This window comes from Ixodes scapularis, unplaced genomic scaffold, assembly GCF_016920785.2.
Source record: "Ixodes scapularis isolate PalLabHiFi unplaced genomic scaffold, ASM1692078v2 PGA_scaffold0__279_contigs__length_252992795, whole genome shotgun sequence".
Classification (NCBI taxonomy): domain Eukaryota; kingdom Metazoa; phylum Arthropoda; class Arachnida; order Ixodida; family Ixodidae; genus Ixodes; species Ixodes scapularis.
In genome coordinates, this window is record NW_024609835.1 from 156,257,454 (window position 1) to 156,285,038 (window position 27,585).

Here is a 27,585-nt window from a genome sequence, read left to right on the forward strand (position 1 = left end):
GTCCTTGGACGACAACCAACACCAGATCAACTCTCCTTGCATCGCCGCTCACCTGCTTTGTCGTACTTACTTCCCGTCCAGATGAAGTAGATCGCGAGCGTCGGGGTAATGTCGGCACCAGGGACAAAGACCGCCGAAGATAATCCTCAATCTTTTTCGGACGCTCGTCGAGACGTGGTCGAGGGTCGTTCTGCAAGAACCCTTGCAGGCCAATTCATTGGTACGGGCACCTCCAGTAGACATGGTCGGCCTCATGCAGTGGCAGCAGAGTGGTTTTCGGTCGGCCATTCGCAGTACCTCCTTTTCCTCGGTGTGCTTTGTTCAGCGCGAACCTACACTGGTTCTTCCCGATGTCGGGAATGCTTCGGCGTTGGGGTGTCTCGTTTAATTGGCATTGAATAGTAACAGGTAGCCGGTGGTGGTCGTTGTGACTTTGTGGCATAAGTCGCCCTCGTTTCGTCAGATGCCGCTTCGCTCGAAGAAGTCTCCAGTTGAAATGCCTGTCGAACTTCTTCTGAAACAATCTCGGCGATCAAAATAAAAGCCGGGCCAGTGATGGCAGGAACTAGCTTCCTTATCTCCTCCCGGACACCGTGGTGAATGATGTCACGGATGCCTGGGGGTTGGCGTCAAAGTTGCAGCTGGACGACTCGAGTGTCGCGACGCTGGGGAGTTGTTGATAGTGACATGCTCGGGCCTGCAGTGTACATTCAATGTTGGAAGCTTCATTGATATGAACCCTCCGACTTTTGTCGTGGGGTTGCGAACAAGGCTGCTGAAGGTGTTGTCCCTCACACGAGGAACGTAGGATTCTTAGCTTCTTGTCTTCTCTGGCATCAGGGTTGGCGTGGGTGCTCGATCAGGCGCAAAACATCCTTCACGAAGGCAGCGACGCTCTTGTTGGGGCCGTGTCCTGGACAAATCAGGAATTCGGCTCTCTCTCGTCAGTGTTGGCTGATGAACATGCACTTCAGCTCAATCTTGCAAACTTCCCACGATGTTAAGGAGGATTCGTGGTTCTCAAACCTGTGCCTCGCAGTTTCTTCCACGAGAAGTATAGGTTCTGCAGGAGCTGGTTGTCCATCTACCCACTGTGGCGGGCGACACGGTCATATTGTTCAATCCAGCCCTCGACGTCATATGCACCTTGCGTGAAAGGGCATCAGAGTGCGAGGTGCGACGGTCATGCAAACGATGGTGGGAGCGGACGTGGTTTGCTGCTACAGGTTTGTCATTGTTGGCTTAGTCAGCTTCGTTTTTTTCTGGCAAAAGACCTAATTCCGCTGGTTCTTGCTGGTAGCAGCGACTGGCTTGGATTTCAAGTTCTTCGTGGTGTATTTCCGAATTTCGTCCTTGTGGTACTCGCTCGTCTTGCGGTTTTTTCTGCCGAGCTCAGGAGAGGACTATACTCGTTTTCACCTAAGAACCGAAGTAAAACAAGTCCGGCTGCTGGCGGAGTGTTCTGGGTTTCCACCAGAACATAGGTGGTGGGATCCACAATTAGAGACCGAAACCAAACCGAATTTAGCACTGCAGCATCCTCTAGTGGCAAAAAGCTAGAACATACCTCGTTAAATAGCGTTTGTTTCTGATAAACATGATTATGCTCTGCACAATTTTGCATCGCTTTTTGAAACTGTCTTCAATAAACATATCTTTGTATATCTAACATTGTTTATACCGTCGGCTTTCTAAAAACACTATGAGAAAAAAAATCAGTCTGTGCCAGTTTTAGCGCATTTACAGTTTTCACGACAACTATGGAGCGCTAAAGCAAAAGATCAGCTGACATCATCGACATCGCCGCAAACTTGATGAACTGGGATTGATCAGACCTGCTACCAGTCACGAACCTATGTTTGCATAGTTTATTCTGTCCTAATATACCTTTGTTTACGTTATTGCGTTGACGCTCATGTGTATGTATGGAGTGGGCAATCGGTTTCCTTGTGTTTTGCGGTCGTCAATCCAGACATGAAGGCTTGCCTTGCTGACTTTATGGTGCTGTCAGTCCACACCTTGTCAACCGTTAGGCCGGCGTTCACCCAGGTCTCGTCCTGGAAGTAGATCTTGCGGTTCTGGGCTCTGTGCTTTCTGATTGTCCTCAAATACCGCCGCCTCCACTCGACGATGCCCTCTCTCTCAACCAGGAAGGAGTTGCGATTCCGTTTCTGTTTCTCGAAACCCATGTCCTTCAGCAGGCGATACAGGGTAGACCCGGAACAGGACGGCAGCACGTCGTCTTCTTGGAGGCGAGCGGCGATTTGTTTCAACGTTGGGATCTCCCCAGGACGGAAGAAATTGTGCAGGGAGCTTCTCACGGCCGTCAGAGTGCACGCGTCGTGATTTGAAATCTTCCTTTTCTCGGCGAATTTCGGGCGCTTCTTTGAAGGAGATTTCACAGCTCCGTTGGCACGTTTAAAGCCACGCTTGATCTCGTAGACCGAACTAACACTGATCTCCGTTGCGGCGGCAGTCAGGTTGATGACTTCCACAACATTTGTTTCTTGTTACTGCCGCCGCATCCAAGAATAAACGTTCAAAACACACTGCCTTGTTTGGCTCGACAGGACATTTCCACTTGCGTGACGTTTGTAGTACACCCGAGGGGAAAAGTCTTCAGGAAGAAGTGCTGACATCACAGACCGATCAGCCAGAGCTGTTGGAGTCGCCATTCTGGAAGGCGAGCAACAGCGGCTGGCCGGCTGGCTACGAACATCGATCCTCAGATCTTGTGAGGCGTTGAATTATGTGAATACACGCGTATACTAAGGAGGTGTATTATTTCTCCTACTGAGAATAACAAATTTATTTAAGCTTAAATAACGCTAGCATTTCAGAGAGCAAACTTTTATCAGAACTACTTCGCAGAACGGAATAATATGTGCGACGGCATGCGACCAATAAGCATGCGACGAGAGGGACACACCCACGTTTTTCTTAAGGTGAAAACGGGTATAGGTTCACAGCTCGCCGGGGGTTTAAGACTCGGTATAATGTGCCACCCGTGTCTTGTTATCGGGCAACTCGGCTGAGGAGCCGCCAGGGTACACACAGAGTGAAGGGCTATTGGGTAAAGTGCGCAGCACCTCCACCAGAACATACAATGACAGCTGAGCATGGCCTGGAACTTGCCAGAATAGTAAATATTGATAGGAAATAGGACTGGAGCAAGCATCCGTGATAGTATAACAAAACAGACAGAAAAGAGTCTACCCTAACCACCAAAGAAGCTGCACTGCTTTAGTGGCATTCTGTCCGAATAAATCCTCTCCTTCGGGGTCTGGCGACTGCCGTGGACGAGGTGAATTGAAATCGATGTGAGACCACTTTTCTGGTAATGAGCCGCTGCAGACTGCCGTCGCAAATCGGCGTGAATGGGTGGACTGGGCAGGTAACACGCGCGATGAAATGTCCATACAGCTTGCAATTCGCGTAACGAGTGTTGATGAAACTTTGTTGTCGATGAAACGTGCGACAGACTAGCGGAATCAATACCAACTGCAACACCTGTGCTCCGTGAAGGTGCACGTCTACGCCAGAACAATTTAGTAGGCAGCACAGCATCACCTAAAGCACGGCACAGGAACTACCAGCCTGAAGGCAGCTCTTAGGCGATCCGCGCACCTGTGCTCCGTGAAGGTGCACGTCTACGCCGGAACAATTTGGGAAGCAGCACAGTATCATTTAGCACGGCACGGGAACTACAAGCGGCAAGGCAGCTCTCCGGTGCACCGCACAACCAAAGTGAGCCTTCGGACATTTGAACGAAGCGGCACCACGATTGCACACTGCCAAGCACGACTCACGCAATTTTCGTCGCTAAACTGTGTATCCAAATATATTGCACACGCTTTATTGCAGATCTCGAAGGTTCCGATGGTCAACGAGAGCACAAAAACGTCGCGTTAAAATTTATCCTGGCGGTTTCCGAGTCAATCCGAGGTCCGAGCAACGTAGGGCCGATTGTCTCCTTCATGGCAATATCCCCGTAGGTCACTAGCGAAATGCTCACCGTTCCTCCGTATTTCACGTTATACCTACGTCAGACATCACGCTGAACTCCGAAGTCGCTTTCGACCGGCCTCATACAACATATATATGACGGCTTCCGCGTCTAAAATCAACTCGCCGACACAAACGACAACGAACAAAGCATCTGACAAGCTCCGGCCAATGCTCCGGCCCAGCTGGGGCCAGCCGCTGCATGGGCGCTGCCATCTTTCCTGTGACGTCACGTTTTTGGTTTGGTCATGTGACGAGTGGTCAAATTTGCGTACAATGGAACCCCGGTTTGTGCACACCGGAACCCCGGTTTATCGCTCTAAGCCCCTCTACCTCGTTGGTCGGCTGTCACCTCCTTTCCACTTGTTTTCTGTCTCGGCATTTCCGGCGCGTGGAGGAGCAGTGCATCGGCTTCGCCTTCACGACCGAGATGGTCATTGCGGAATGACCCGTGACGTCATGGACTTCGCGCGCTGAATTTTAAATAAATTTCTCGCCGTCAAAAGACCATTCCATATAGCGCTCTCAGGGCAGCGCCATTTTGTTAGACCGCAGCGCCTTTTCCACATATCCGGGAGCTGAACAAAAAGTTCAGACGCCCCTCCTTCTTCACAGATCCAGAAGTTCAGACGCGCCCGACTCTGCTAGCAGACGACAAACCGGGAGGTTGCCGTTCACCATCTTTGGGGCTTTACTGGCGGGCTGTACCAAACATCGAACTCTGGCTCGTGGCTGCCATTATTTGATTTAATTTAATTTCATTTCATTTGTTTATTTTCTGTGCTAATGAACAGCTTGACGCCTTGATAATGATGCACAACAAAATGTTCACAGGTTAGTTACTAAAGTCTTAAAAGCTTAAAAGCGGAGGGTGTTTCTCGCTAAATAGGGGGGAGGGGGGAGGACACGCAGGAGAAGCATACCCTCCCTTGCGTACCCTCCCCTCCTCCTCCTCAAAAGCTGCGATTTAATTTCGCATTAGAGAGAATTATAAACGTCTTTATTATTAGGATATATCTTTTTTTTATTTAATCACGTTCTGTCTGATCCACGTCTCATAATATTTGTGTGATGTTGATTATTTCTAAATTCTAATCTGCTTTTATAAACGAGAAAGAAAAATTTAACTAATAGATTTTCAACTGAGATTAATTCAGTTGACATCATGTCCCCTTAATATTCTCTAGAACGTATTATTTTTTCAAGCCCAAGTTGGTTTAAACTGATAAAAAGGAACATTAGAAAGAGATAATCAAAATTGAGGTTCACCGCTCCACAGAAACGTTAGTTGTTTTTTTGGTTCTTCAAATCAATCTGAACGAGCATTTTCACATGTAGGCTTTAATTTGGGGCGCTGTCAAAATATTTCAGGCTATGTCGACCATTAATCCTCTCCGCAGTAAAAAGAAGCAATTTTCCTATTTTAGCGAGTGAACAAAACTAAGCGGTTTAATAGCAACTTTTTGCAAACTATTTTCGCCTGCCGGATTGCGGTGCAGGCGAGCGCTTATCTTAATTGCATTTTTTGAACTGCACAGAGCGCAAGTCGTGCTTTACATAGTTCACCAACCTGACATATGCTACAAAGTGTTTTGTTTTTTATATGACCGTGATGCGATCTCAAAGCAGAGCGGCCAGGCGAGGGACAGTTTCTCCCACAATTCCTCGCGCGCGGGCCAGGGCGCTTGGGGGATTTTGCAAAAGGTCTATTGAGCCTGCTTTACACTAGGCAACGAAATAGGGGCGCCGATAAGACAGCCGGAGAACCGAAGATGGATGTACTCTAAACATGGTTTATTTAGTGAAAATGGCTGCTACATTAAATACACCGCTTTTTTATGATCCGAACCAAAAGGCATGGTGGCATACCCTGTTCTCCTGTAAATAGGTCGCGGTTTGTTTTTTTTCAAGTTTCCATAGGTGCTGCATCTTAGTAACGGTGCGACTTAGGTTTTACTGCGATAGCAGATAGTAAGACACTTGACGGGTTTCGCGCCATCGACCGCGCTCCATATTGATGCGATTCATTTCGGAAATCCGCCGAAATATTTTATCATGATGTCACTCCGTGACGTCGCACAGCTCGACACGACTCCAACGTCACACCGCGCGTCACGTGACCTGTTACTGACGTCAGCTGACCAAATGCCGTGACATTGTCTTGTCAAGTCACGTTGCACAGTGACGCCACGCGACTTAATGACATCAGGTGACACCGTGAGTCACGTGATGTCATGACGTCAGGTGACATTCTGACGTCACGTTACAATACGTCGTCACATGACACCACGACGACACGTAGAATCATAAGCATGAACTGCTGATAATGGGAAAACTAAAAGCAAGGCATTATCGCTCATTATACCGGAATAGTTCTCAGGCGATAAAACAAATAAAGCTAAGTGGGTGTTAAGCCGGCGAAACCAAGGGCGAGAAATTAGATGAGGCTGAAGGTTTCAAACTTGATTTCGCGATTTTAGGAGTGTTCTTCAGTGACCACAATGCGGTTTTTGTTCATGTCCAGTGACATTGAATGAAACGTTCAGGCAGCCACACCAACGATAGGGAACGGTTCAAGCATACACATGCAGCTTCCCATCGTTCCTTGCCTTTCAAACTTGGCCGCGCGTTTTTCGAAGTGTTCTACAATTGCCACGAGGGAGTCCTAGTTTGTGTACAATAAGATTGTTTAACAAAGTCACGAAATGCTGTCTAGTTAGTACACCCTCATTGCTTCCAAAACGTTATGGAATTTCCGTCCGGTGTGTTACTCGGTATAATACGAAATGCCTATGCGGACTCTGGTGCGCGCTCGCACCTTTACCGTTCACTCGATCCATCTGCTCCGAAAAGACCTCTTAGCGGCTCCGACCTCACGCCTCAGCTGTCGCAGTGTTTCACCTCACGGTCAGCGTAAGTTTTCGTCAATTTTTATGCTACAAAAAGTGTATAAATTTTAATGAAATCATCTTATATAAAAAAAAAACAGCGGTTAAAGGTTGGACGAATTCTGTCTTCAAAATGTATTTATCAAGCTCGGCCGACGATAGATGAGTGGATAATCATCACGGTAATTTAACAAATTAACTCATAATTTGTTCATTAACATTTCATTTATTGGTTTTAGAAGCTCTGTTGAAATTGCAGTATTGGCTGTAATTACTATTAAATGCCAGACAAATGTAAAAAAATTAGTCGAAAGCTAATTGTTTTTTTTTAGATATTGATAGATCAAAGTTTCGTATTTTAACTGCCAGTTTTAAAAATTGTGCTCAAAAAGAGCATCGCAAGCCCTGCCCGCTATGAAGCTTGGAAGAGTGACGTTGTCGTTTCAACCATGTCACCACTATCTCGGCAGCGTGTCTTCCAGGGGTTGATTGATTGATTGATTCAGGTTTAATGGCGCAGCAGCGACCAAGGCTATAATGCGCCAAAAACTAGGACTATTGCTGAAATCAAGGTTAAAGAGAAGAAAGAGCTATAGTAGCTCGTAATTTAATAAAACAATGATCATGAAAGTACAAGCGCATAAGATGTGGCAATGAGTACGACAAACTATTAAAATTATATCTGGTCCAGGAGTCTTACATCCTTAAGAAAGTTGAAAACACACTTGTGTAAAATCAATGGCTCCTCACTGAGTACAATGGCGAGATGTAATGGTGTACGCTCTTGGTAAACCTTAGCAAAGTGTCTGTGGCGTTCTTGGTCATACAAAGGGCATACAAGTAAATTGTGCAGATTGCTTAATGGTATGTGACAGTGTTCACACTCTGGAGCATCCTCCCCTCGCAAAAGGTGCCCATGGGTAAGACGTGTATGACCGATTCGGAGTCGACATAATATCACCTCATAAAATCGCTCACGATGACGTGCACTCTCCCATTCTTGAATTAAAGGTTTTACGGCATGCAACTTATTGTTCATTTCTTGGTTCCAGTCCTCTTGCCACTTGCACTTTGTAGATTTTTTCAGGGCATGTCTATAATTTTTGTAGGGTGTCTTGTGCAGATCCACTTGTCGATCCTTAGCAGTGCTCGCTGCACGGTCAGCATCCTCATTCCCGGGAATTCCTACATGGGAAGGTACCCAGCACAATGTTTTTTCTTTCTTCCTTTTTGATGCTAAATGTAACCGGTTTCTTATTTCTAGAACAAGTGGATTTTGAACATCCCCCATTATGTCCAGAGCTCGTAAAGCACTAAGTGAGTCAGTGTAAACAATTGACTTACGGATCTTCTTTTTAGGAGTGTGGTCTATGGCAAGGAGTAAGCCGTAAAGCTCTGCGGAAAGAATACAGGCATTATTGTTAATTCTCTGGACACACTTCACGGAAGGCCCTACCACTGAGCAGCCTACATAGGAATCAGTTTTGCTCCCGTCAGTGTAGAAACTTGTGAAGTCTCGGTACTGGTCCTGGAGTTCGAAACATTCTTGTCTCAGAACTTCATTAGGGGTCTCTTTCTTGTTGTATTTTGTTAATTTCAACTCACAGTGGAGGGGCATGAGGTCCCAAGAAGCTACTGAGTTCAAGCGCTGCACAACTGAGTGTAGCACATCCAGCCCTACGGACTCAGCAGAAGAACGAAGTCTCATGGCGAGAGGTGGAACAAAGGAAGGCTTGTTTATGAAAGTCTGCTCATAGTGTACTTGTTCTATGCAGTCCAGGGTCGGGTGACCAGGAACAGACCTAATTTGCAGAGAGTACATGAAACCTAATTCAAACCTCCTTTTCTCCAGTGATAGCTCATTTGCCTCTACATATAGGCTGAGTATTGGAGATGTGCGGAAAGCACCAGTGGAAAGTCGGAGCCCCTGGTGATGAATGGGGTCCAGCATCTTGAGAACCGATGCCCGTGCGGAGCCGTACACAATACAGCCATAATCAAGTCGGTACCGTACGACTGAGCGGTAGATGCGCAATAAACAACACCGATCAGCCCCCCAGGATACGTGCGACAAGACCTTTAGTATATTAAGTGATTTTACACATTTCATTTTGAGGCTCTTAACGTGTGGAATGAATGTCATTTTTGAGTCAAATATAAGACCCAAAAACTTGTGTTCGTTCTTTACTGCAATAGGGACTTCATACATAGTCAAAGAAGGCTCAAGTAAAATTCCGCGGCGACGAGAGCAGCACACACAAACAGTTTTCTCAGGAGAAAACCTAAAACCATTTACATCCGCCCATTTGACCAAATTGTTGATTGCAAGTTGAAGTCGACGTTCACAGATGGACGGATTACAAGATGAGACTGAAATTTGTACATCATCAACATAGAGCGAGTACTGAACAAATGGCGGTATAATACGAGAAATTGAATTCATTTTTACGATAAAAAGTGTGACGCTAAGCACACCGCCTTGTGGGACTCCATTTTCTTGCGAGAATTCTTTAGAAAGAGTTGCCCCAAGCTTCACACGAAAAGTGCGATCCCGGAGGTAACTATGGATGGCACCTAGCATTCTGCCCCGAAGACCAATGTTGAACAAATCCTGCAATATGCCGTAGCGCCAAGTTGTATCAAATGCCTTTTCCAAGTCAAAGAAGACAGAGAAACAATGCTGTCTATTTACATAGGCCTCTTGCACAGCAGTTTCAAAGCGGACCAGATGGTCAAACGTCGATCGAGCTGAGCGAAATCCACACTGGTAACGGTTGAGTAGCTTGTTTCTTTCTAAATAAAATATAAGCCTTTTATTTATCATCCTTTCTAGTGTCTTTGAAAAACAACTCGTGAGAGCTACCGGCCTAAAGCTAGATGCACAGGTAGGATCCTTTCCTGTCTTCAGCAGGGGAATTATGACAGCCACCTTCCAAGATGAGGGGAAGCAACCTTCAAGCCAAATGCGGTTGAACAAATATAATACAAGCTCAAGAGTTCATGGATGGAGGTGCTGAAGCATTTTGTAATCAATGCCGTCTGGCCCAGGAGCCGTCTGTTTGGACGAATGGAGTACCAGCTGTAGTTCAAAAAGGTATAAATAATGAATTATAGGGCTCCTGCAAGTTACGTCTTCCAGGGGTCCGAAGGCGGTGCAAGACGTATTCGGACAACAGCGGCTGCGGCATCCGCCCCCCCCCCCCCTAAAAGTGAGACAGCGCTGCGGCTTATATACAACTTTTTTTTGTGTGTGAAAACTACTGTTATTACTGCTGTGCGGCTTGCGAAAGATGGCGACATGTGCACCGGAAAACGCAGCGCTCGAAATAGAGCTCTACGGCCCCCGTAACGCTTCAGGCAGACAAAGTCCCTCTATGTTTCCAGAGGCCTTCGTATATATGAGGAATGAAAAGAATGGCCACGGCGCTCTTTGAAAATGGCTGGCAGAAATGACCAAGTAATGAAAAAGCTCGCCCTATTCAGCCCTGCCCAGAAAAATTTTATTGAATTCCCACTTCAAAGGTTTTTGCCTTCTGCCTGTTTCCTTCACGGCGTAATTGTAAAGAACGTCCTGCGGAGGCCTCGGCCGCCATTGTGAGCGCCGCTGCCTTCATTCGTGCGAGGCTCTTTGATGATCGTCGAAGTCGCTTCGCATGCCTCGAGTTACAATGATCAGGAGAGGGGCGAGGGAAACTCATTTGGACGTAGAAACTGGAAAACGCTGCTTGAAAATGAAGACACTCAGTTGTGAAATGTTTTGAGGCAATAATAATACAACTAATAATAATCAACCAATGTTAAATATTGTGTACAAGAACAACCTATTGGTATGAGTGCTCGGACATTTAATGTAATAATAATAACAATATAATGAAAAAAGTATATATATATATATATATTCATTTTTATTTATTTATCTTCTGTGCTCACGAACAACTGATGCATTAGTAATGTAACACAATCAGTGAAATTACAAAATTACCAAGAACAAATACAAATGGTTTTAGTAAAAATACGATGAATACGCAGGCGATATACAAAACTTATATACAGGTAATAAGGACAAATACAGTGTATATACAGAAACAACTTAAATGCCCACAAACTGGAGTTGAAAACGTAAATATTCGCTGCACCGAGGGCAGGAAGGAAGTAAGAACACAAGAAGAGGAGACAGAGGCTAATAAAGGAAATTTTCCCGGTTGGCTACTTTGTGCCGGGAGAGGGGGATGGGGAGATTAAAGAAGAGGTTGAAAGAGGAGAGGACGAAGAAAATAAAATGCGTAAAAGTAACGAATTTACCCTTTCAATGTTTACAAAATCAAGCCCCAGTGTGGGAACATCCCATACCAGCACGCGCATGGTCATAGCTCCGGATAGAGCCACTAAATGGGCTGCGCTTAGAGTATCGGCACTCCACTCTTCGACATTGTTGTGAGCGCCGCCATTTGGGTGCATCTGCAGAGCAGACGCAACTGCCGATCGTCGTCATTCAAAAGTGCGACTTCCTCAGCATTTTATTTGGTGTTAGGAAGCTCATATAAGATTGCTTTGCTTTGTCGCAAGCTGTTTGAACATTTGTAGGGGACGGAAAAGCGTTACCTGTGATTTCAGCTAACTGACAACCATGATGTTTAGCCACAATATGACCGAGTGTCGTTACTCTGAAGCATAGCTTATTTAGTGGCACTAGCTTTGGACAGCGAGCGAAACACGCGCCATACGCTTGAGCTCTGAAAATGACACCGACCAGAAGCCCCTTTCTGAAATAGTCTCTAGACCACCCCAAGAATTACAATTCCTCAGCCCAACGTGTTATCTCCTCAGCCCAACACGCTCATTTTCGTCGCTTCGGAAAGCGAGCAAATTATGCGGTATAGGCACGAACACTAAAAATGGATCCGGCCAGGTGCCTTTTTTTTTGAAAAAGGTCTATTTGCGGAAAGAAGTTTAGGTAGCGCCGCCTAGCGGAATGTTTTCATATCCCTGGGTAAGAATACTACAACTTCCTCTGCTGGTTCAGGCACGTGAAATGCCAAACTTCTATGCACTACGAAAATTAAAACATAACCGCGTGGGTGCACGTGCACTACCTAGAGTGAGGAAAAAAAGCACCCCTAGCGAGCTTCTCACCGCCAATAGACACGGCTAGACACGGCACTGTTCACGAATACCCAGGTTCATCGTCTATAAGCAGGAGAGGCCTGCTTTCTAAAGCCCAGATCACACTGCTCTTGCATCATACAAAAGACAGTCTGCGGACACGAGTCACCGCAATATCCGTGGTTCAAATTCCCCGTGCCAAGTTTTCCCCTTGAACTCATTGCCATGCGACATTCGAAACACGGATCTCGCGGTGACTCGCATTCGAAGTTGTATGCAGACTGCCTTTTCTTTGCAAACGCCACCAGGCGGTGCTCCAGTCTTTGACGTCCCAGAGAACTTCCTGTTCATAAAAAAATGAACAAAGTCCACCTTAAGGGGAACTGAAAAAATAAATAGTTTTTAAATAATCTTAACTGGGACAGGCATGTCACAAAACAATTTTTCGACGAAAAAAAGAATGTTTTATTGGAATATTTATTACGCGAGACTGATTTTAGTTTGCGGCTATTTTGTTCGTTTTAAATCGCGCGCCAGAATTTGGTATTATACGTCACGGAGTGGCTGTTATACTTCACGGAGTTACGTGCGATAGCAACTCTTCTCAGTGGCTAAGATATTGATTGGCAGCTTAGACCTTGGTTGTAAAACCTTTGTGATATGTTGCAATTTCCTTTTGAGCAGCATATTTTTTTTTTACGTTTAAAGAATAACCCATGTAATGAGAGTTATGGTTTACAAAAGGTTCAGAAGACGGGCACTTCCGTTTGGATTCATACCACAACAAACAAAAGCATGGCCGCCGCTGTCTCTGCTCCCGCCTGTTCCGCCTACCTCGACTAGTCGTTTCGCCTAAGTGATCAGTGTTTCCTGTTATCCCAGGTGCTTAAGTGATACTTCCTGAAGTGAAGTAGTGTGTTTTTAACAACTGTAACAAGTGTTCGTGATGGGAGGCGACGTGGGGTTTTGACTTTCATAGCGCGGTTTGTTACTTTCGGTTTTTTTTTTTTTCTTGAGCGGTGTTTTTTTTTTTTTTTTTTTCGTGGCGCATTTTCTTTGCTTGCTCAGCGTGCCTATTTTCTTCGCGCGTGCAAATACCGACGTTTTGAAGATGTCAGCTCATGTAAAACGGCGCCGTTGCTCTGTAAAGGATTGCCAGATTAGTGATCGCGATAGCGAGTCTTCCAGTAGCCATGTCGCCCCGAAAGATGACAAACTGAACGATATTTGGTTGGACGCAATCGGGCGTTCGCTTAGGAAAAACGTGTCCAGGTATGTTCTCGTCCTTTCGCTCCGGGGGCCTTCGAGATTCGCACCGGGTGCACCGAACATCCGCGACTGAGACCCGGGGGCGGTCCCGACGCTTTTCCTACCGAGCGCGCCGAAGGCTAGGGAGGCTGAGGCGGCGCGCCGTCTTCGTTGCTGGCAGCCGTCCTCCGCGGCATATCTTCATAAGGCCGAAGTCCCAGTTGCTCGCAGCGGGCAAGAAGCTGACGCTTCAATTCAGGGTCCAGTTTTCGCGCCGTTCGCAAAGAACCAACGTTACTAGTTGCAGTGAGCAAATGTTACAAAAGGCTGTAATACGCACACAAGACGCACCGGGAGCCAAGACGCTGCGTACGTCGTTCAGCCGTTCAACTCCGCAGCCAAGTCAATCCAAGAGCGAGGGGCGGGGCGTACTTCGCGCGGGTCGAAAGAGCGGAAGTTTCAAATGTGGAGAGGTTGTGGCTCTGTCTAAATTACGTCCAGTGGCGTAAATATTGCTGAAACAATTTTATTTTTTCGCGGAAGATTTGTTTCGTGACATGCTTGTCCTAATTAGGCTGTTCAAGAAACACTTTTTTTTCTTTCGAGTTACTTATTAACACCTCTGCTTGAAACGTCGATGACGCTTTCCACCACCAATTCTCCAGGCGAACGCCAAAAGAACCAAAAACTGCGAGATCTGTACAAATTCTTATAATATTCTTGTAAACCAACTTGTCTCCTCCACGACGTTAAATCTGAGAGCAGGAGGCCTTCGCTAAATCTCCAACTTTGTTGTCCGTGTAGCAGTTATGCTTTCTAGCACTGGTGACATAAGCAAGCTCGACAGGCTCGCAAAAACAGAACGACCGGAAGTCGCTTTTAACGCAAGCAGCGGTTCATGTTTGTAAACAGCAATGGTGTCTATAAGCAGTGTGACCCCGGCTTCATGGAACATTCAAGAGCTTTTGTGGCTTTTGCTCATTTATGTGACTCGTCCCAGGCACCAAGCACCTTTACCACAGAGAAGGCCCAGCTATCGACTTAAACAAGTGTGCTTTTGAGTTTCCATCTATCTACATCTTAGACACCACAATCGCAAATTATGTGCTGATTTTTTTTTCTATTAGATTACAACTTGGATACTCTGGCGTTGTGGCTTGGTCAATGCGGTGAAGGAAGTTTTGTGTATATATTGCACCAAGTCTTACCCTAATAATGACAGCCTTTATCTGCCTTGGTATCACACGTGGAAGTTAGAATGATAGATGTGCTTTTACGGCATACGTGATTGCATACTGATATGAAGCAGTATGCCATAGATTTCTTATTTTATGGACGGCGTGTTGATTGATGAACGAACGTATATGATCTTTGCAGTATTGTTCTTTGATAGTTGGATTCAGCGAATGGGCTGATTCTGCACCAGCATCACGTGCCTCGTTTCCAGGTATACGACAGTATATCCATTGAAATTGGAGACTGTGTCCCTTCTTCAAACATGTCTTGAAAGTCATTAAAACATCGAGGACGATTTGTTCGTTTTGACTATGTCGAAAAAATGTTCGTATCACTTGAACTGTCGGCTTACAGTCCCAAAATATTGTCCATGGTTTACGATAGTTTAACAGGGTGTGTTGTTGTTCCAAAACATCTCGCAACGCCCCGGCTTCGACGAGATGAATTTGAGGGCTTCATGAATGGCGACTAATTCAGATGCTGTAGTCGATGTTTTGTGGCTACGATTAAACGTTTTCGTTGTAAGATGTTTTGGAATAACAACACACCCTGTTGAACTATTGGAAGTTCTTGATCCATTGGTATTAACATCACTCTTTGAAACGTGATTGCACAATAAGTTAGGTGAAGTAAGTTGCACAATCACAGACATTGGCGTCTTTGCTTTTTTCGGATTCCGTTCATTTCAACTGTGACGAGTCACAGGAAGTCTGCCTAGTGACATGTTCAAAATCTTGGAGGACGCAAGATCCTTAGGCAAATCGAGTCTTAATTGAACAGATCTTCTGAGTAGATTGGTTGTTCTCGTTTAAGGTCAATATCGGCAAGGGGGTGATTGGCATGTTTTGTAATCTCTTAAATAAAACCTTACTGTTTCTAACATTAGTAGGACTTCTACTGGTGTGTCGTGAGCCTCTGCTAGTGTACCCACTGTTGATGTACAAGGCGGAAGTCCAAGATAAGCACGAAGAGCAAGTGATTGTACACTTTTAATCGTCTTGATAATTGTTTGCTGCGTGTCATGAAATACAGAGAGACTACACCGAAGCACGCATATGAATAAAGCCCGATATAGCCGCAGCAGAGTCGGTACTGTCGCGCCCCACGTAGTGCCACTAATAGAGCAAAAAAGGTCCGGGAAGTTTCTGAGCTGTTTTTTTTTTGTATTTTTTAATAAGCGATATGTGACGTCCATGCCAATCTCCTATGTATACACCAAAGAACATATGTTTAGTTACATAGAGAACTGTTTGATCACAAATGCGTAGGGGATATCGATCTATAATACGTCGAGTATATAAGGAATTGCAGCTGATTTGGTACCACAAATTTCAAGGCCTCGATGGCAAATGTATTTATGAAGCCTCTTCAAAGCAATTAGTATTCTTGCCTTTGCTTTCGCCTGAGTAGGGTCAGGTGACCATATGCAAATATAATATGTATACAACGATGCACTGACGTTGGATTGTAACACTTGGGCAAGTCAAATTCGTGTTATAGTAAATAGTGTTAGTCTTAAAAACCTCCCTGATTGACTGTTACACTTTTTTGTTGTCATAAAAAAATGGACGTTCTGAAAGGTAATGTCTTTAGTCATGCGTAGAAATGACCTACTACGCCAATTTCCCGTAGCGCTTCAAAGATAGCATAATGTGTGACACGATTGAATTCTGCCTTCACGTGTAGGAAAGCAGCGATTGTGATTTTGCGTTGAGCTCGTTCTTCTTTTACGAACGTAACAAGGTCGATAACAGAAACGCTTAAGCTTTGTCTTCTGCGAAAACCACGCATTATCTTTTTGTACGCATTTCTTTGCTCGAGATACAACTCTAAGCACCTATTCATCGTATTTTTCATAAATTTCCCCACACAGCTTGCAACTGATTCAGGGCGGTACGATGAGAGTGAGCAGTGGCGACTTTCCTGGTTTTAGTAAAGGCATAATCCTTGCCAGTTTCCAAGCATCGAGCACTTCTCCGTCTGTTCAAGACTGACTGAAAAAATTTAGCAGCCCGTTCCTAAGATCTTCGCCCATGTCAATTAAGAATGCAATTCAGAAGTTTACTTTCTTTTCTTCTTTTTGTCTTTAGTGAATATGTCCTACACGGTGAAATATATAATTTTTGTCATGAATCAACCTTAATGTCTAGTTCGTAACAGTTCCAGAGACACCCACATTCCCAGATTCTCACTTCAGCTGCATGAGGCAAAGGGGTCAGTTGATATTCTCAGGCAAGAGTGACCTCCTTTGATTATTCACAATAACCTCTGCAGCGCTAATCGACCACTTGCATGGCGTTGAAGTAGCCAGGACATGTGTAGCCTTCTGCGTTTGTCTCCAGTTACAAATCCCGCCCCTACAGTTGACTTTAGGCTAAAATTTAACCTAAAGTTTGCCCGCCATACAGGCATACCCGTTCACGTCTGCTTGGTGAAGTCGTTTATTTGTACTTTATTTTCGTTCGTTAAATTTTACCGATTTACCGGTTAAACAAATTACGCGATTAAATTGCCCAGCACTAGATTTCGGAGATGAATTTCTGTACACAATCCTTGGTATAGACGTTGGCCAATTTTATGCAAATGACGACATATCTTTCTGTAGCCTTCTCGTCACACGACCATCTTCTGTTAGTTTAGATCGTCTTCTACGCCTTTCCGCCAGTCGTCGTATAGCACAGAGGTTTTCATAATCAGCATCAATTACTCTTCGATTATCTGGAAGTCTGTAATTGTGTGTGGATGATTTTCCAAAACAGTATAACAGATGTTCAAAATCGGGTAAATCAATATTTTTTCGCATTCTTTTTTCATCGCCTTTTCAAATTCCGACGAATTCCCCGTTCGATAATGTTGACCTCTTTTTCTGTTTGCAAATTCATGATTTATTTTATAAGTAGGTGTATGTCCACTCCCAGTGTGCTTCTACTTCCGTGAAAAACATAGCATCTGGTGCCATACTTGATGACACAAGCATTAAGTCAAGTCATTTGCTGCTGCTTGTTCCATAGAGGTATGTGGAACTTTATTCGGGAGTAATATCTTATGAATATTCGCTATATCGGCAAGGCACCTTCCACAAAATTTGTTCGAGCACTGCCTCATATGTGGGGCATTAAAATTGCCTGTTCTAATGTACGGTGGGGGAACTGTATCAGAACGTTTTCTAGATGTTGTCTGTTAAATTTTAATTTCGGCGGTATACATGTTGCAAGTATCGTGAAAGAGGCAGTGCTTTGGTGAAAGAGTCAGTGTTTAGAGTCTCGTGCACAAATGCACTCGTATATCCTTGTGAGCTGGAATGTAATTCTCGACAAATAAGTAGCGTGCGCAACGAAAAATATTTTTCGTACCCGGACGATCACAACGTTTAACCCTTACAATTGAAAAAATATGCCATTTATAGAAATTCTACTTGCAATTTAACGACTGTTTCAACTTCCTATCCAGTTACGTCGCAACGACAATTTTCAAAAGATTTTTATAGACATTCTTTTAACCGAAGTTTATAGAGTACAGACGATATAAATTGTGTATAATATATATTACCACGTTTCAATTAACTTTCTGTCACCATATTTTTATACAATTTCTATAGATTAGTCTTGATAGAATAGTAAGATGCAGTGCGGAGAAGCGACATCGCACAGAGATAGAGCCTCCTTACGGAGACAGTTTTTTTCGACTGTGTCAAATAGTTATCGCTTCTTGAAATGCTTTATAGGTGGAGATACGGTTTACCAACTGTTAGCAAGTACAGTTCGTATAAATTATTGGCGAGTAAAAAGCAAGGTACTTGTAATTCTTTTTTGTTATTTGAGCTTGTCTTTGCTCAAATGATTGCCTTTCAACTGTAGGGTATATACGGCCGAGGAGCAGTCAACACTGCTATAGTCAGTCACAGGTTAAGACTGAAGTGGAAGCTCCTCCCGCCCCTTTCGCAGAGCGAACCCGGCAGAGGAGGTCGCCTCTCTACAGCGTTCCCTCTGTTAAAGTGGAAAGAGCTGGGAGGAGCTTTCACTTCACTCTAAACTGGGCACCGACAATAGTGTTATGAGTGCTCTGTTACGTGTGTATTTGTGGCATCAGCGTTGTTCACAAGGCAAGCGGAGAATGCATGCTTCCATGGATGCATTGTGACATTCCTAAACTTAACGTTCAGGATTTATATTTTATCGCGAAAAACTGTCCTATTGTCTTTAGCAAGGCAATAGAAACGTTGTTAGAATTTCTTCATTGTGTACAATTTCAATCCAATCTCTATATACAAGAGAAAAACGCCAAAAACGCTATACAGAGTGGAGAGGAAAGTGGAAGCATTTTTATTCGAATATCCATAACTTCTATACACTATTTTCTACAGACATTCTGCCGAGGGTTTATATATATTTTTGAAGGAGTGAATTCTTGACTCGCATGTAAGAATAATGGGGTATTTATACTCAAAAGCTAACTGACGGAAGTCAGACTTAACCTCAACCCCCGTGCGCTCCATTCAAATACTGTAGGGTGTTTTCAGATAAGATCGAACAACCATACAACCATGTTCGGTGACCATTTTTAATTTTGATGAAAAAAATATATTTTGCTGGCTCCATGCCTATCCAAGAAAAACAAAATTAATCCTTGTTCTCAAAAAAAATTGTTATTGCTAAAAAAAAAAAAAATCGGAAGCACCCTCTCAGTCACGTGCGCGTTTTGCGCAACTCGCGATGTTGACATTTCGGGCACCTTCCTTCCCCCCCCCCCCCAAAAAAAAAAAAAAAAAAAGAAGAAAACTGTTTTGGTTCACAGTCTACAAATAATTATTGACAAATTAGGCATAAGAAGGATTGACAAAAAATATTAATTGCCGAGTATTAGGGTCGTTATTTTGAGAAACAAAATTCGCAAACACTGGACATTGCGCTAAAACGCTGTGGATTAAAGATTTTTTACTTCATATATTCTAAACGCAAGGTCGTCAAAGTTTGCCAGCGTGTTGCCCTGTATATAGTTCATCTTTGCATGAAATATCATTGTCCTGGTCAGCGGGAGAAATTTACAAGAATCGCTCACACATGGGGCATTTAACTAAATACGCATTAATTTGAAAATCAATAAAAAGAAAAGTCATCTTTAATTAGTTTCACACTTGCCGAAATCGTCGTTTATATAATGTACTAACAAAGTCTGCAAAAATATAATGCTAAATGATGTGGCTTTGAAATTATGAAGCGAAAAATATGGCCAACGCGGTTTCCATGAATGGGGCGTGCACATATCCGCCCTTCTCAATTTTATTATTATTAAATAGCGTACAAATACTAGGCGGTGGTCAGGAAAAGACAAATTGACAGCACAGAGGTGGAAGGCACGTACAACCGACCCAAAAGTGCCCGTGGGCCTGAGCAATCAAGGGTGCCACCCTGTAACACGCTTCGCGGTGCCTCTTTCAACAGCCGGCGTGTAGCGTCTCCGTCTACGCGACGTAAAGGAAGCAACCGGAGCGACCTTGCAAACAGATCAGCCTACAACCTTGGCGGTAACATGATACAGGAGGTAGGGCACGGGAGAACCTGAACCTGCGCCGCTTGTGAGCGCCAACAGATCCGCCGCCGTGGAGGGCCTCACAACGCGTAGAAAATAAAAATACTTAAAGAAAAAGAAGGATACCGATTGATTGAGATTGCCTGTATTTAGCGCTTTCAGATAGGATCGAACGACCATGTTCCGTCGACATTTTTCATTTTTACCATAATATATATTTTACTTGTAATGTTACCGCAAAAACATATGCAAACTTTTTTTGCTGAAAATAAAATTTCTCTTGAGGAACAAAAATTACAAAGGCGCTGTCGTTATATGCGCACGTTTTTGCGACTTGTCTGAAACCGTACATTTGGTTATTTGTAAAAGATAAACTGTTGTGCCTTAGGTTTAATGTTTTTATTTTGGTTTGTTTTTGTTTTTGTGCAGAGATTGTAGATAAAATAAAAGGAGGTAAACGTGTATAATCGGTTACAAAGCAATTCAAAGCTTTATCGATCCGGACCTTAAAAAACTCAAAAATTCAAATTTCTGGACATGATTTGGACGCGTTTGATCAATATTCGCATAAATCGCCATTGAAACTGAAACCGATACGTAGTGGAACAGCGCGAATTTTTGCAAGGACAGAGGAAGGAACTGGACTTGACGAGCGCTGTCCAGTTCCTTCCTCTGTCCTTGCGAAAATTCGCGCTGTTCCATTATGAATCCATACCAACTCGCCCAGTTATCCTGTTTACTATGAAAGCGATAACCTTTGTAAAAAAATCCACTGAAATGTAGACAGGTTTCCGATTTGTCAATAATTGGAAAATCAGTTTAAAATGAAGGCCATCTTAATTTTTCTTCTACTTTTCACAGATCAAGGCCCATAATGTTTCCTATCAGGACCTTCAAAAGTTATTTTCAATATTTTTTTATTTAACTTTTTTATTTTATTTTACAGAGCGCTAAATATAAAGTATTGCCGTAACGGGAGTAGAGAAAGATAGGAGGTTGCATATCGCAAACAAAGGCAAGAAAGGGGTCGAAAAATCCAGGAAGTCTGTGAAGGGAAAGCACTGTGACAGGAGTTCGTGAAAAATAAGAATTCATTCGAAAGATTACAGGTGAGTTTGAAGCACAAGTCAACGATTTAAATACAGATTTCGCGGATCAGTAAATTTCGGAGCCCACCCTTCGTAGGGAGGTTGGGCTGCTGATGACCATGTTTAAATGGTGATAAGAAAAAACTCTTGTTTAAAATGGTACTATTGAAACCAGTTTAATGAATCAAGATCCTGTGCGCACATTCGGTGCTTGTCGCGTGGATTCTTTCTGCCGTACGCTGACCTGAGTTGGTTAAGATGCTCTCCTGGCACTCCGAGGAGGAACATTTTTTTCCCCGTTTTTCCTGTAGCGATCACAGTTCGTTTCTTCGCTAGCTCCCGACCTCGATCTTCTTTTCACAGCCATAGGAGACTTTACTTTCAAAGGCATATCTTTTCTGCGTCTACTGTTCTTCCTAAAACAGCTGTGGTTGTGAAGTGTCCGACCGCGTACACTGCCACAGGTGACAGGACTGAAATCCACGCACGACGGAAACAGAGTACCACTCCTTTGCTTTCATGTCTCTGAACGTTTTGACGTCAGCTTTCAGGAGGTGGATTAGTTTCACGTTCGGCAGTTTAGTGTTCAGTGGGACAACCATCTCTGACGCCGACTTGATCATCGACGTTGTGGGCCGTCGGAGGTTGTACACCGTTGCCTAGTGCTTGACACGACTCCTGATTCCATCGCAGGCACTTTTGCCATGTAATGTCACGGAAAAAATCCACTTCGCTGATGTGTACTTGTTGCTCTGCAGCTCGTGTAGTTTATATTTGTTCTTATAGTGTCTTGCTGCACCCTCACTGACGTAGGTAACATGAGCATGCCCAAATTGGATGTCGCAATTCTCCAAATCGTTGTCATATATATTAAGTTAGAGACAACCTCATTCAATCTCGATTATTATTATTATTTTTTGCAATATATATATATTGCCTTGTGTGGTTCTCCAGGGTGGATCTGTTGGCGCTCACAGGCAGCACAGGCTCAGGTTCTGGGCATGGAACAAGGATAGTTTTTATTTTGCTTGGCATGGAGCCAGCAACATATGTTTTTCATCAAAATTAAAAATGGTCTTTAAACATGGTTGTTTGATCTTATCTGGAAACGTCCAGTAGCATTCTTATAAATCTTTCATTAGCTGGGATCATATATCTGTTATTTCAAGTATCTTCTGACGACTGTAGCAGGTGTTCCATTGCAAGGAAGGCCCTAACTTCTGGAAAGTTTATGACTCGAGAGGATACATTCAGAATGGCTTTCAGGGCCAAAAGAAAAAAACAAAAACGTTGGAGCCTTTTTTTTTTTGGCTCATATCTTCTTGCTGATGTGATTCAGGTCGCGGCCGACGTGAAGGTGGTGTGGTTGTCGAAGGTCAGAACTCTTTGGATGGCTGAATATTTCCGATGCACGTCATCCTGACGAGGTTGGTGTTGTTATAGACGATCTTTGATTTGGTTCCTAGGTGGTGTTTTCTTATTTATCACTGTTATTACGCCCCGTAAGCATTTTCCCTTGACGTTTTAGCACGCTCGATTAGGTGACCTTCCATGACGTTGCTTGTTGATGTTGAAGAACCTCAACAGGTACTAGGACAATTTCAGGATTTGGTGGTGGTGAATGGCACGTTAGATTTCTTCCATTCAGCATGCTGGATCTGAACGCTGTGGATGCGGCTTGGTTTCATTCCATATAAATACAAAATCGCGAGTTCGTTATATATGAGAACAGACAAATTGCGCATAAATAATTGCAATTAAGTGAACACAGTCCCAAATCATCCAGTTTACGCGCCAGCGTACCATGATTGACCCTATACGCGTAGATCGCTCCTGAAATGTCAAAGTATACCACATCAACTTGTTCGCGGCCTTAAACAGTAATTGCACAGCATAACCGAAAACTGCCCATCAATTTTTTTCTACTGGCGTTCTGTTTAAGAATCTTGCTCCTCACGATGATTTGTTTTATAAAGCTAATCTCGAAAAAAACGTTTGTGCAGCGACATTAAAAGAAAAAAAAAACACAAAGTAAAGAAACGTGGCGATGGTTGTTGTCAGTTTCATGATGATTAGACTTAATAATTAGAACCATAGAAGAGAATTTACAAATAGGCATACATTTTACTGACATTTGTTGTTCGTGCATTTGTTGGACATACGTTGTTTCGTGCATTTGTTGGACATTCCTTTCTTCGTGCATAAACTGAAAATGTTTAATGTTCCCCGTGTGAGTTAGAGTGCAAAATGAGAACGCAGCATTCATGTTTGTTTCAGCTCACAAACACAATATAAAGTGCAAAGCAGTCACCTTTGCAACTTCCTTGAGATCCCCCTAACAATCACAACTGTCACGTAAAAAGAAAAGTGAAAAAGATAACGCTACTGCAACGTTTTTTTTTCAATTGGCTGCAGACTTCTAAAAGTGTTAGGACTTAGAGCAGACTCGATGCAGGAATAGTCAACATTTTAAAATCCTTTAATAATAACAATAATTGCACACCGACTCGCGTTATCAAGTTTTCTGTTTTTAACACGTAGCCCGCCATTTTTCTTTTTTAACCCTGGTGCAACTAATTTGTTTTTGAACCTTGGCATGGATGTTCCGAGCCCGTACCCACTTGCGATAAGTTTTGAGTTCTAATTGGAAGTACACCCTTCTTTGCTCAGTGGCGTGGAAACTAATAAAAGTAAAACTTACTGAAATGTATTCAGGATAGTATTTTCCTAGTCGTTTTTATATTTGTACAGCCCACTGGCACGTCGAAAATGTGATTGAGCAAGTAACTTGCCAAAGATAAGACTTTACAATTCGGTAGTAGATGCTGTTAGTCGCTGCTAGTGCGGAGAACAGCTCAATGCGCCGAGAAACTCAAGGAGAGAAGGAAGCGAGAGCGCGCGGTGACGTCAGAACACCAGATTGTGATTCGAGTGATTAGTGGGCAGACCTAGAGTTACTGAATGTTCCCAGAATACCGAAACTCCCAAGCTTCGTTTTAGAACCGAGTCGCGTCGCAACAGTCATGCTCCAGCCCGTCTCCAAAAAGGCGCTGTACTGTACGGTCGAAGCGAGGCGTGTACAGTGGGGCGTTCGTCCTCGGCGAGCTCTTTAATCCACTTGCTTAATCTGTGGCGACACTGGTTTGTTATTATTAAAGTTCTTTCCTTCGTTAAGAGCTTCTCGCTGTCTAGTCTCTTTCTCTCCCCTCGAAACACATCGAAATCCAATGTTAGGCTTAGCGCATTGGGCGTAGTTTGAAACGCAGCACAAGCGCAACCGGAGCGAGCAAACGGGCCGGCAGTCTTCTTTAGCGAACCAATTTAGTGCATACTTGATATAAACAAAACTTAGAGAAAATCAACTCACCTTCCGTTTGGTCCTAACTCATCGATGCTCAGAGCTCCCACACGTGCGTATCCGCCCTAGCCGTGGTAACGCCAAAATGTTTTAAGCACGTTTTTCGTTGTTATGGGTCTGGCTCCAAAATGGCCGACTGATGACTTCCGCTACGGGCTAAACCAGTCAGGCAGAACTGAATTCTGCGGGATGAACTTCCGGTAAGCGGGCTAAATAGAACTCGGCACTCTGGAAACACTCAGTGACTCTAGGCCAACCTAAAGGTAGCTGCCATTGTCTTCGCTGCACTCGCCCAACGCGTTCGAATGCGAGAGCCAAACGCCGGACGTCTGCGTTCCGCGTTCTAGCGCGGTCGACTAGTGCAGTGGAGGTGTTGGGGTGTTTACCGCATCCAAAAAAGTGGTCCATTGATCTCCGCCTGATGACGTCATAGAAGTGTCGTGCTCTCACCAGTCGCGATCTTGGCTGCGTCCCAACAGCTGTGGTGTGCGTGACAGACACCTGTCCTCCTGCAGGTCGCTCTCCAGTGTGGCAGTCCACGGAAACATTGGCAGCCAGAAGTGGGGACGTCATGACGACAGCTGCACTCGCAGTGCTGCTCGCAGCTTCTCGTTAGCATTTCTACGTCCAACCGCCAGGATCGCGACACGCAACAGCAGGGCACTTCAGCTTTTGTGACGTCACTTTTAGCCACTTCGGGAGCACTTTTGATGTATGGGCAGTATAGGGCGCTAGACACACAAGTCGAAGACGCGCTCCTGCAGCATCGTAATGGACACAAAGGCTGCAAGATTTAGGTCTACCCACTAATCAATTCAAACAGAGCTCAGTTTCCTGAAGTTCCCGCTCGCTCGCGCCTTCTCTTCCTCACTTTCTCGGTGCATAAGCATTCTCGTTTCCAATGCTCGAAATGACCGCCTGAATTGAAGCAAATAGTGACGGGTAGGTTTGCTTGTCATAGCACTAAAATAACATCTTCGGAGTTGGCGTCTGATGTTACTCTGAAAACAAATCTTCAGGTTTTATTTCGCACTAAAACGTTGCCTTCAATTCCAGAAGATTATACTCGATTTCCTCCTAATAGCTTGTGCTTCTTATGTGGAGCTCATTTGTTAACACCACGCTACATGAGCGCGGGGCTGCCTGACCATACCAGTTGGTTCAATCCATCTTGCAATTATTGCACGCACTTTTCTATGCCAATTTTCGTTGTGGAATATCACTTCACTTTGACAGAAAAAGTGATTCGCATACCTGATGCACCAAACGCAACTAGGAATTGCATTGACCTTCTCCTCTTGCCCATATCACTCAGGGTTCCAACTCGACGAGCGACTCCACTTCTAAACCTGGCAAGGAGTCCTCCCGAGATTCGCGGACGAATGCCTCGGCAACAGCAGCAGCTGCTGTAACGAGCGCGCCGCCATCGGATCCTCCGGCGAAGGCAGCTGTGCGGCTTAACGTCGCCGCGATGGCCGGGCGGTCCAACCAGGCAGCTTCCGGGAATGGGCACTCTTCCAGCGAGAATCCGACACCACGTGTCAGTGCCGGCAGGGTGCCCCCTGCTCCCTCGCTCACAACCACCGAATCCCCGGCCGAGGAGGACTATCCCGCTATCCAGGTACTCCAAACGTTTGTACTGCGTCTGTTAAAAAAAAAAAGGAAATAAATAGTTGCTAACTTTATTTTTCAATTCCTATAATGCTTGATTGCAATACTTAAGGAGCAATCGTTTAGATTTGTTTAACGGGAATTAAGCAGTCGTTTTAGGAAGTGAGTAAAAACCTTTTTTTTTTAAATATATTTCCTCTCTTAATTGAGGAGGAAACTTACTTGGTGCATAGGTCACGTTACATCAATTTCCCCGGCAAATGTGGCGGTGAAAACAAAGTGGGGTATAGGTCCCGTGAAGTAAGGTCACTTCACGTCAATTTTCACGCCAAATTTAGCAAAGAAACTGAATTTGTGTATAGCTCTCTTCCTTGGTGTCTAGTTGCAAAGGACGCCAGGGTAGGCATTGTTTGTCCGAAAGGAGATTAGGCGAAGAAAAAAAGGACAGGCGTTACAAACGGAATATTCCGGCTATTTGTGTGATGCCGCGAGATAATCGAGCTTCGGTTTCAGATAGGATATATCTTGTATTGATAGGAATAAGGATGTGAATAATAATAATTTTACATTCGGGTGGCTTCATTTCCATTCCGGCTGTGGGGTACATTTGTATTTATTATTTTTCTTCCAATATGTTTATTTGTATCGGTGTATGTTTATAATAACGCTATTAGCGTACACTCCATGTTTGTTAACGGTGCTGCCGTATGGGTCAGGTGGGGACTCGGTGCGACGCGGGCTCCGAGTCGACCGGTCTACAGTGGAACCAGACCGAGGGCGGCCTCGTGGCGACGGCCCCTTGCCCGGGGGGATACCAGGGTGCCGTCTACCGACCCTGCTACAGCTCGGGTCTCTGGGGGACATCAGACTACACCGACTGCCGCCTCGAGAGGCTTGCCAACATCCGAAATCTGGTGAGGGAACTTACTCTATGCTCCTTTTCGCTTTCGGCTCAACCGCAGCCGACGCTACGACTCGACGGAGCGAATCAAGCTGCGCCGAAAGCGCACCGTCACGGCACGCGTCGTCCTTGCGCGCTTGCTATCACCAACTAAACCAAAATGGGCACGGTGAATTAACGCGCCACCATCCCGCGTTTTTTTCTTTGCGTGATTGGTTTAGCCGCTGATATCAGAGCCACGTATAGACAACGAGCGCCATGACAATGGATGTTCGGCGCTGCTCGATGTTCTACATCGGATGGTGGTTGTGTCGGCTGCGTCGGTCGATCTTGAAGTGGAACGGTAGATTATCATCTATTTATTCGTTTCAAAATATTCTCCAACACTCGCTCGAACTCATTCCAGGTGTAGTGGGCAATGTTAGGTAGAGATCATGTATGCCGGTTAGAGGTATAAATGTCGTATGTAAAGAAAAAAAATAGTGCAAGAGATCGGGCTCGCGCTTTTTATTGCGTTCGCATTAGTAGTACCCATAGGACAGAGAAAAGCTGACGGCGTCCATCCGTGGACAAAACAGTAGAAATGGAAGCCCGCCGCGTAGAGTGGAGGAGAGTAGT

At 44.5% G+C, this 27,585-nt stretch overlaps 2 protein-coding genes across 2 annotated transcripts in view; both read left to right on the plus strand.

The window, feature by feature from the left end:
* The window catches only part of LOC120840234, a 31,554-nt gene extending 4,175 nt beyond the window's left edge, over positions 1–27,379 (plus strand). The window contains exons 2-3 of the mRNA XM_040210644.1: positions 25,771–26,076; positions 27,374–27,379. Coding sequence (XP_040066578.1) covers positions 25,771–26,076; positions 27,374–27,379 — 312 coding nt within the window. The remainder of the gene's footprint in view (positions 1–25,770; positions 26,077–27,373) is intronic.
* The window catches only part of LOC8051494 (adhesion G-protein coupled receptor D1), a 215,315-nt gene continuing 214,515 nt past the window's right edge, over positions 26,786–27,585 (plus strand). The window contains exon 1 of the mRNA XM_029995101.4: positions 26,786–26,980. The gene's annotated coding sequence lies outside the window, so the exon portion shown is untranslated. The remainder of the gene's footprint in view (positions 26,981–27,585) is intronic.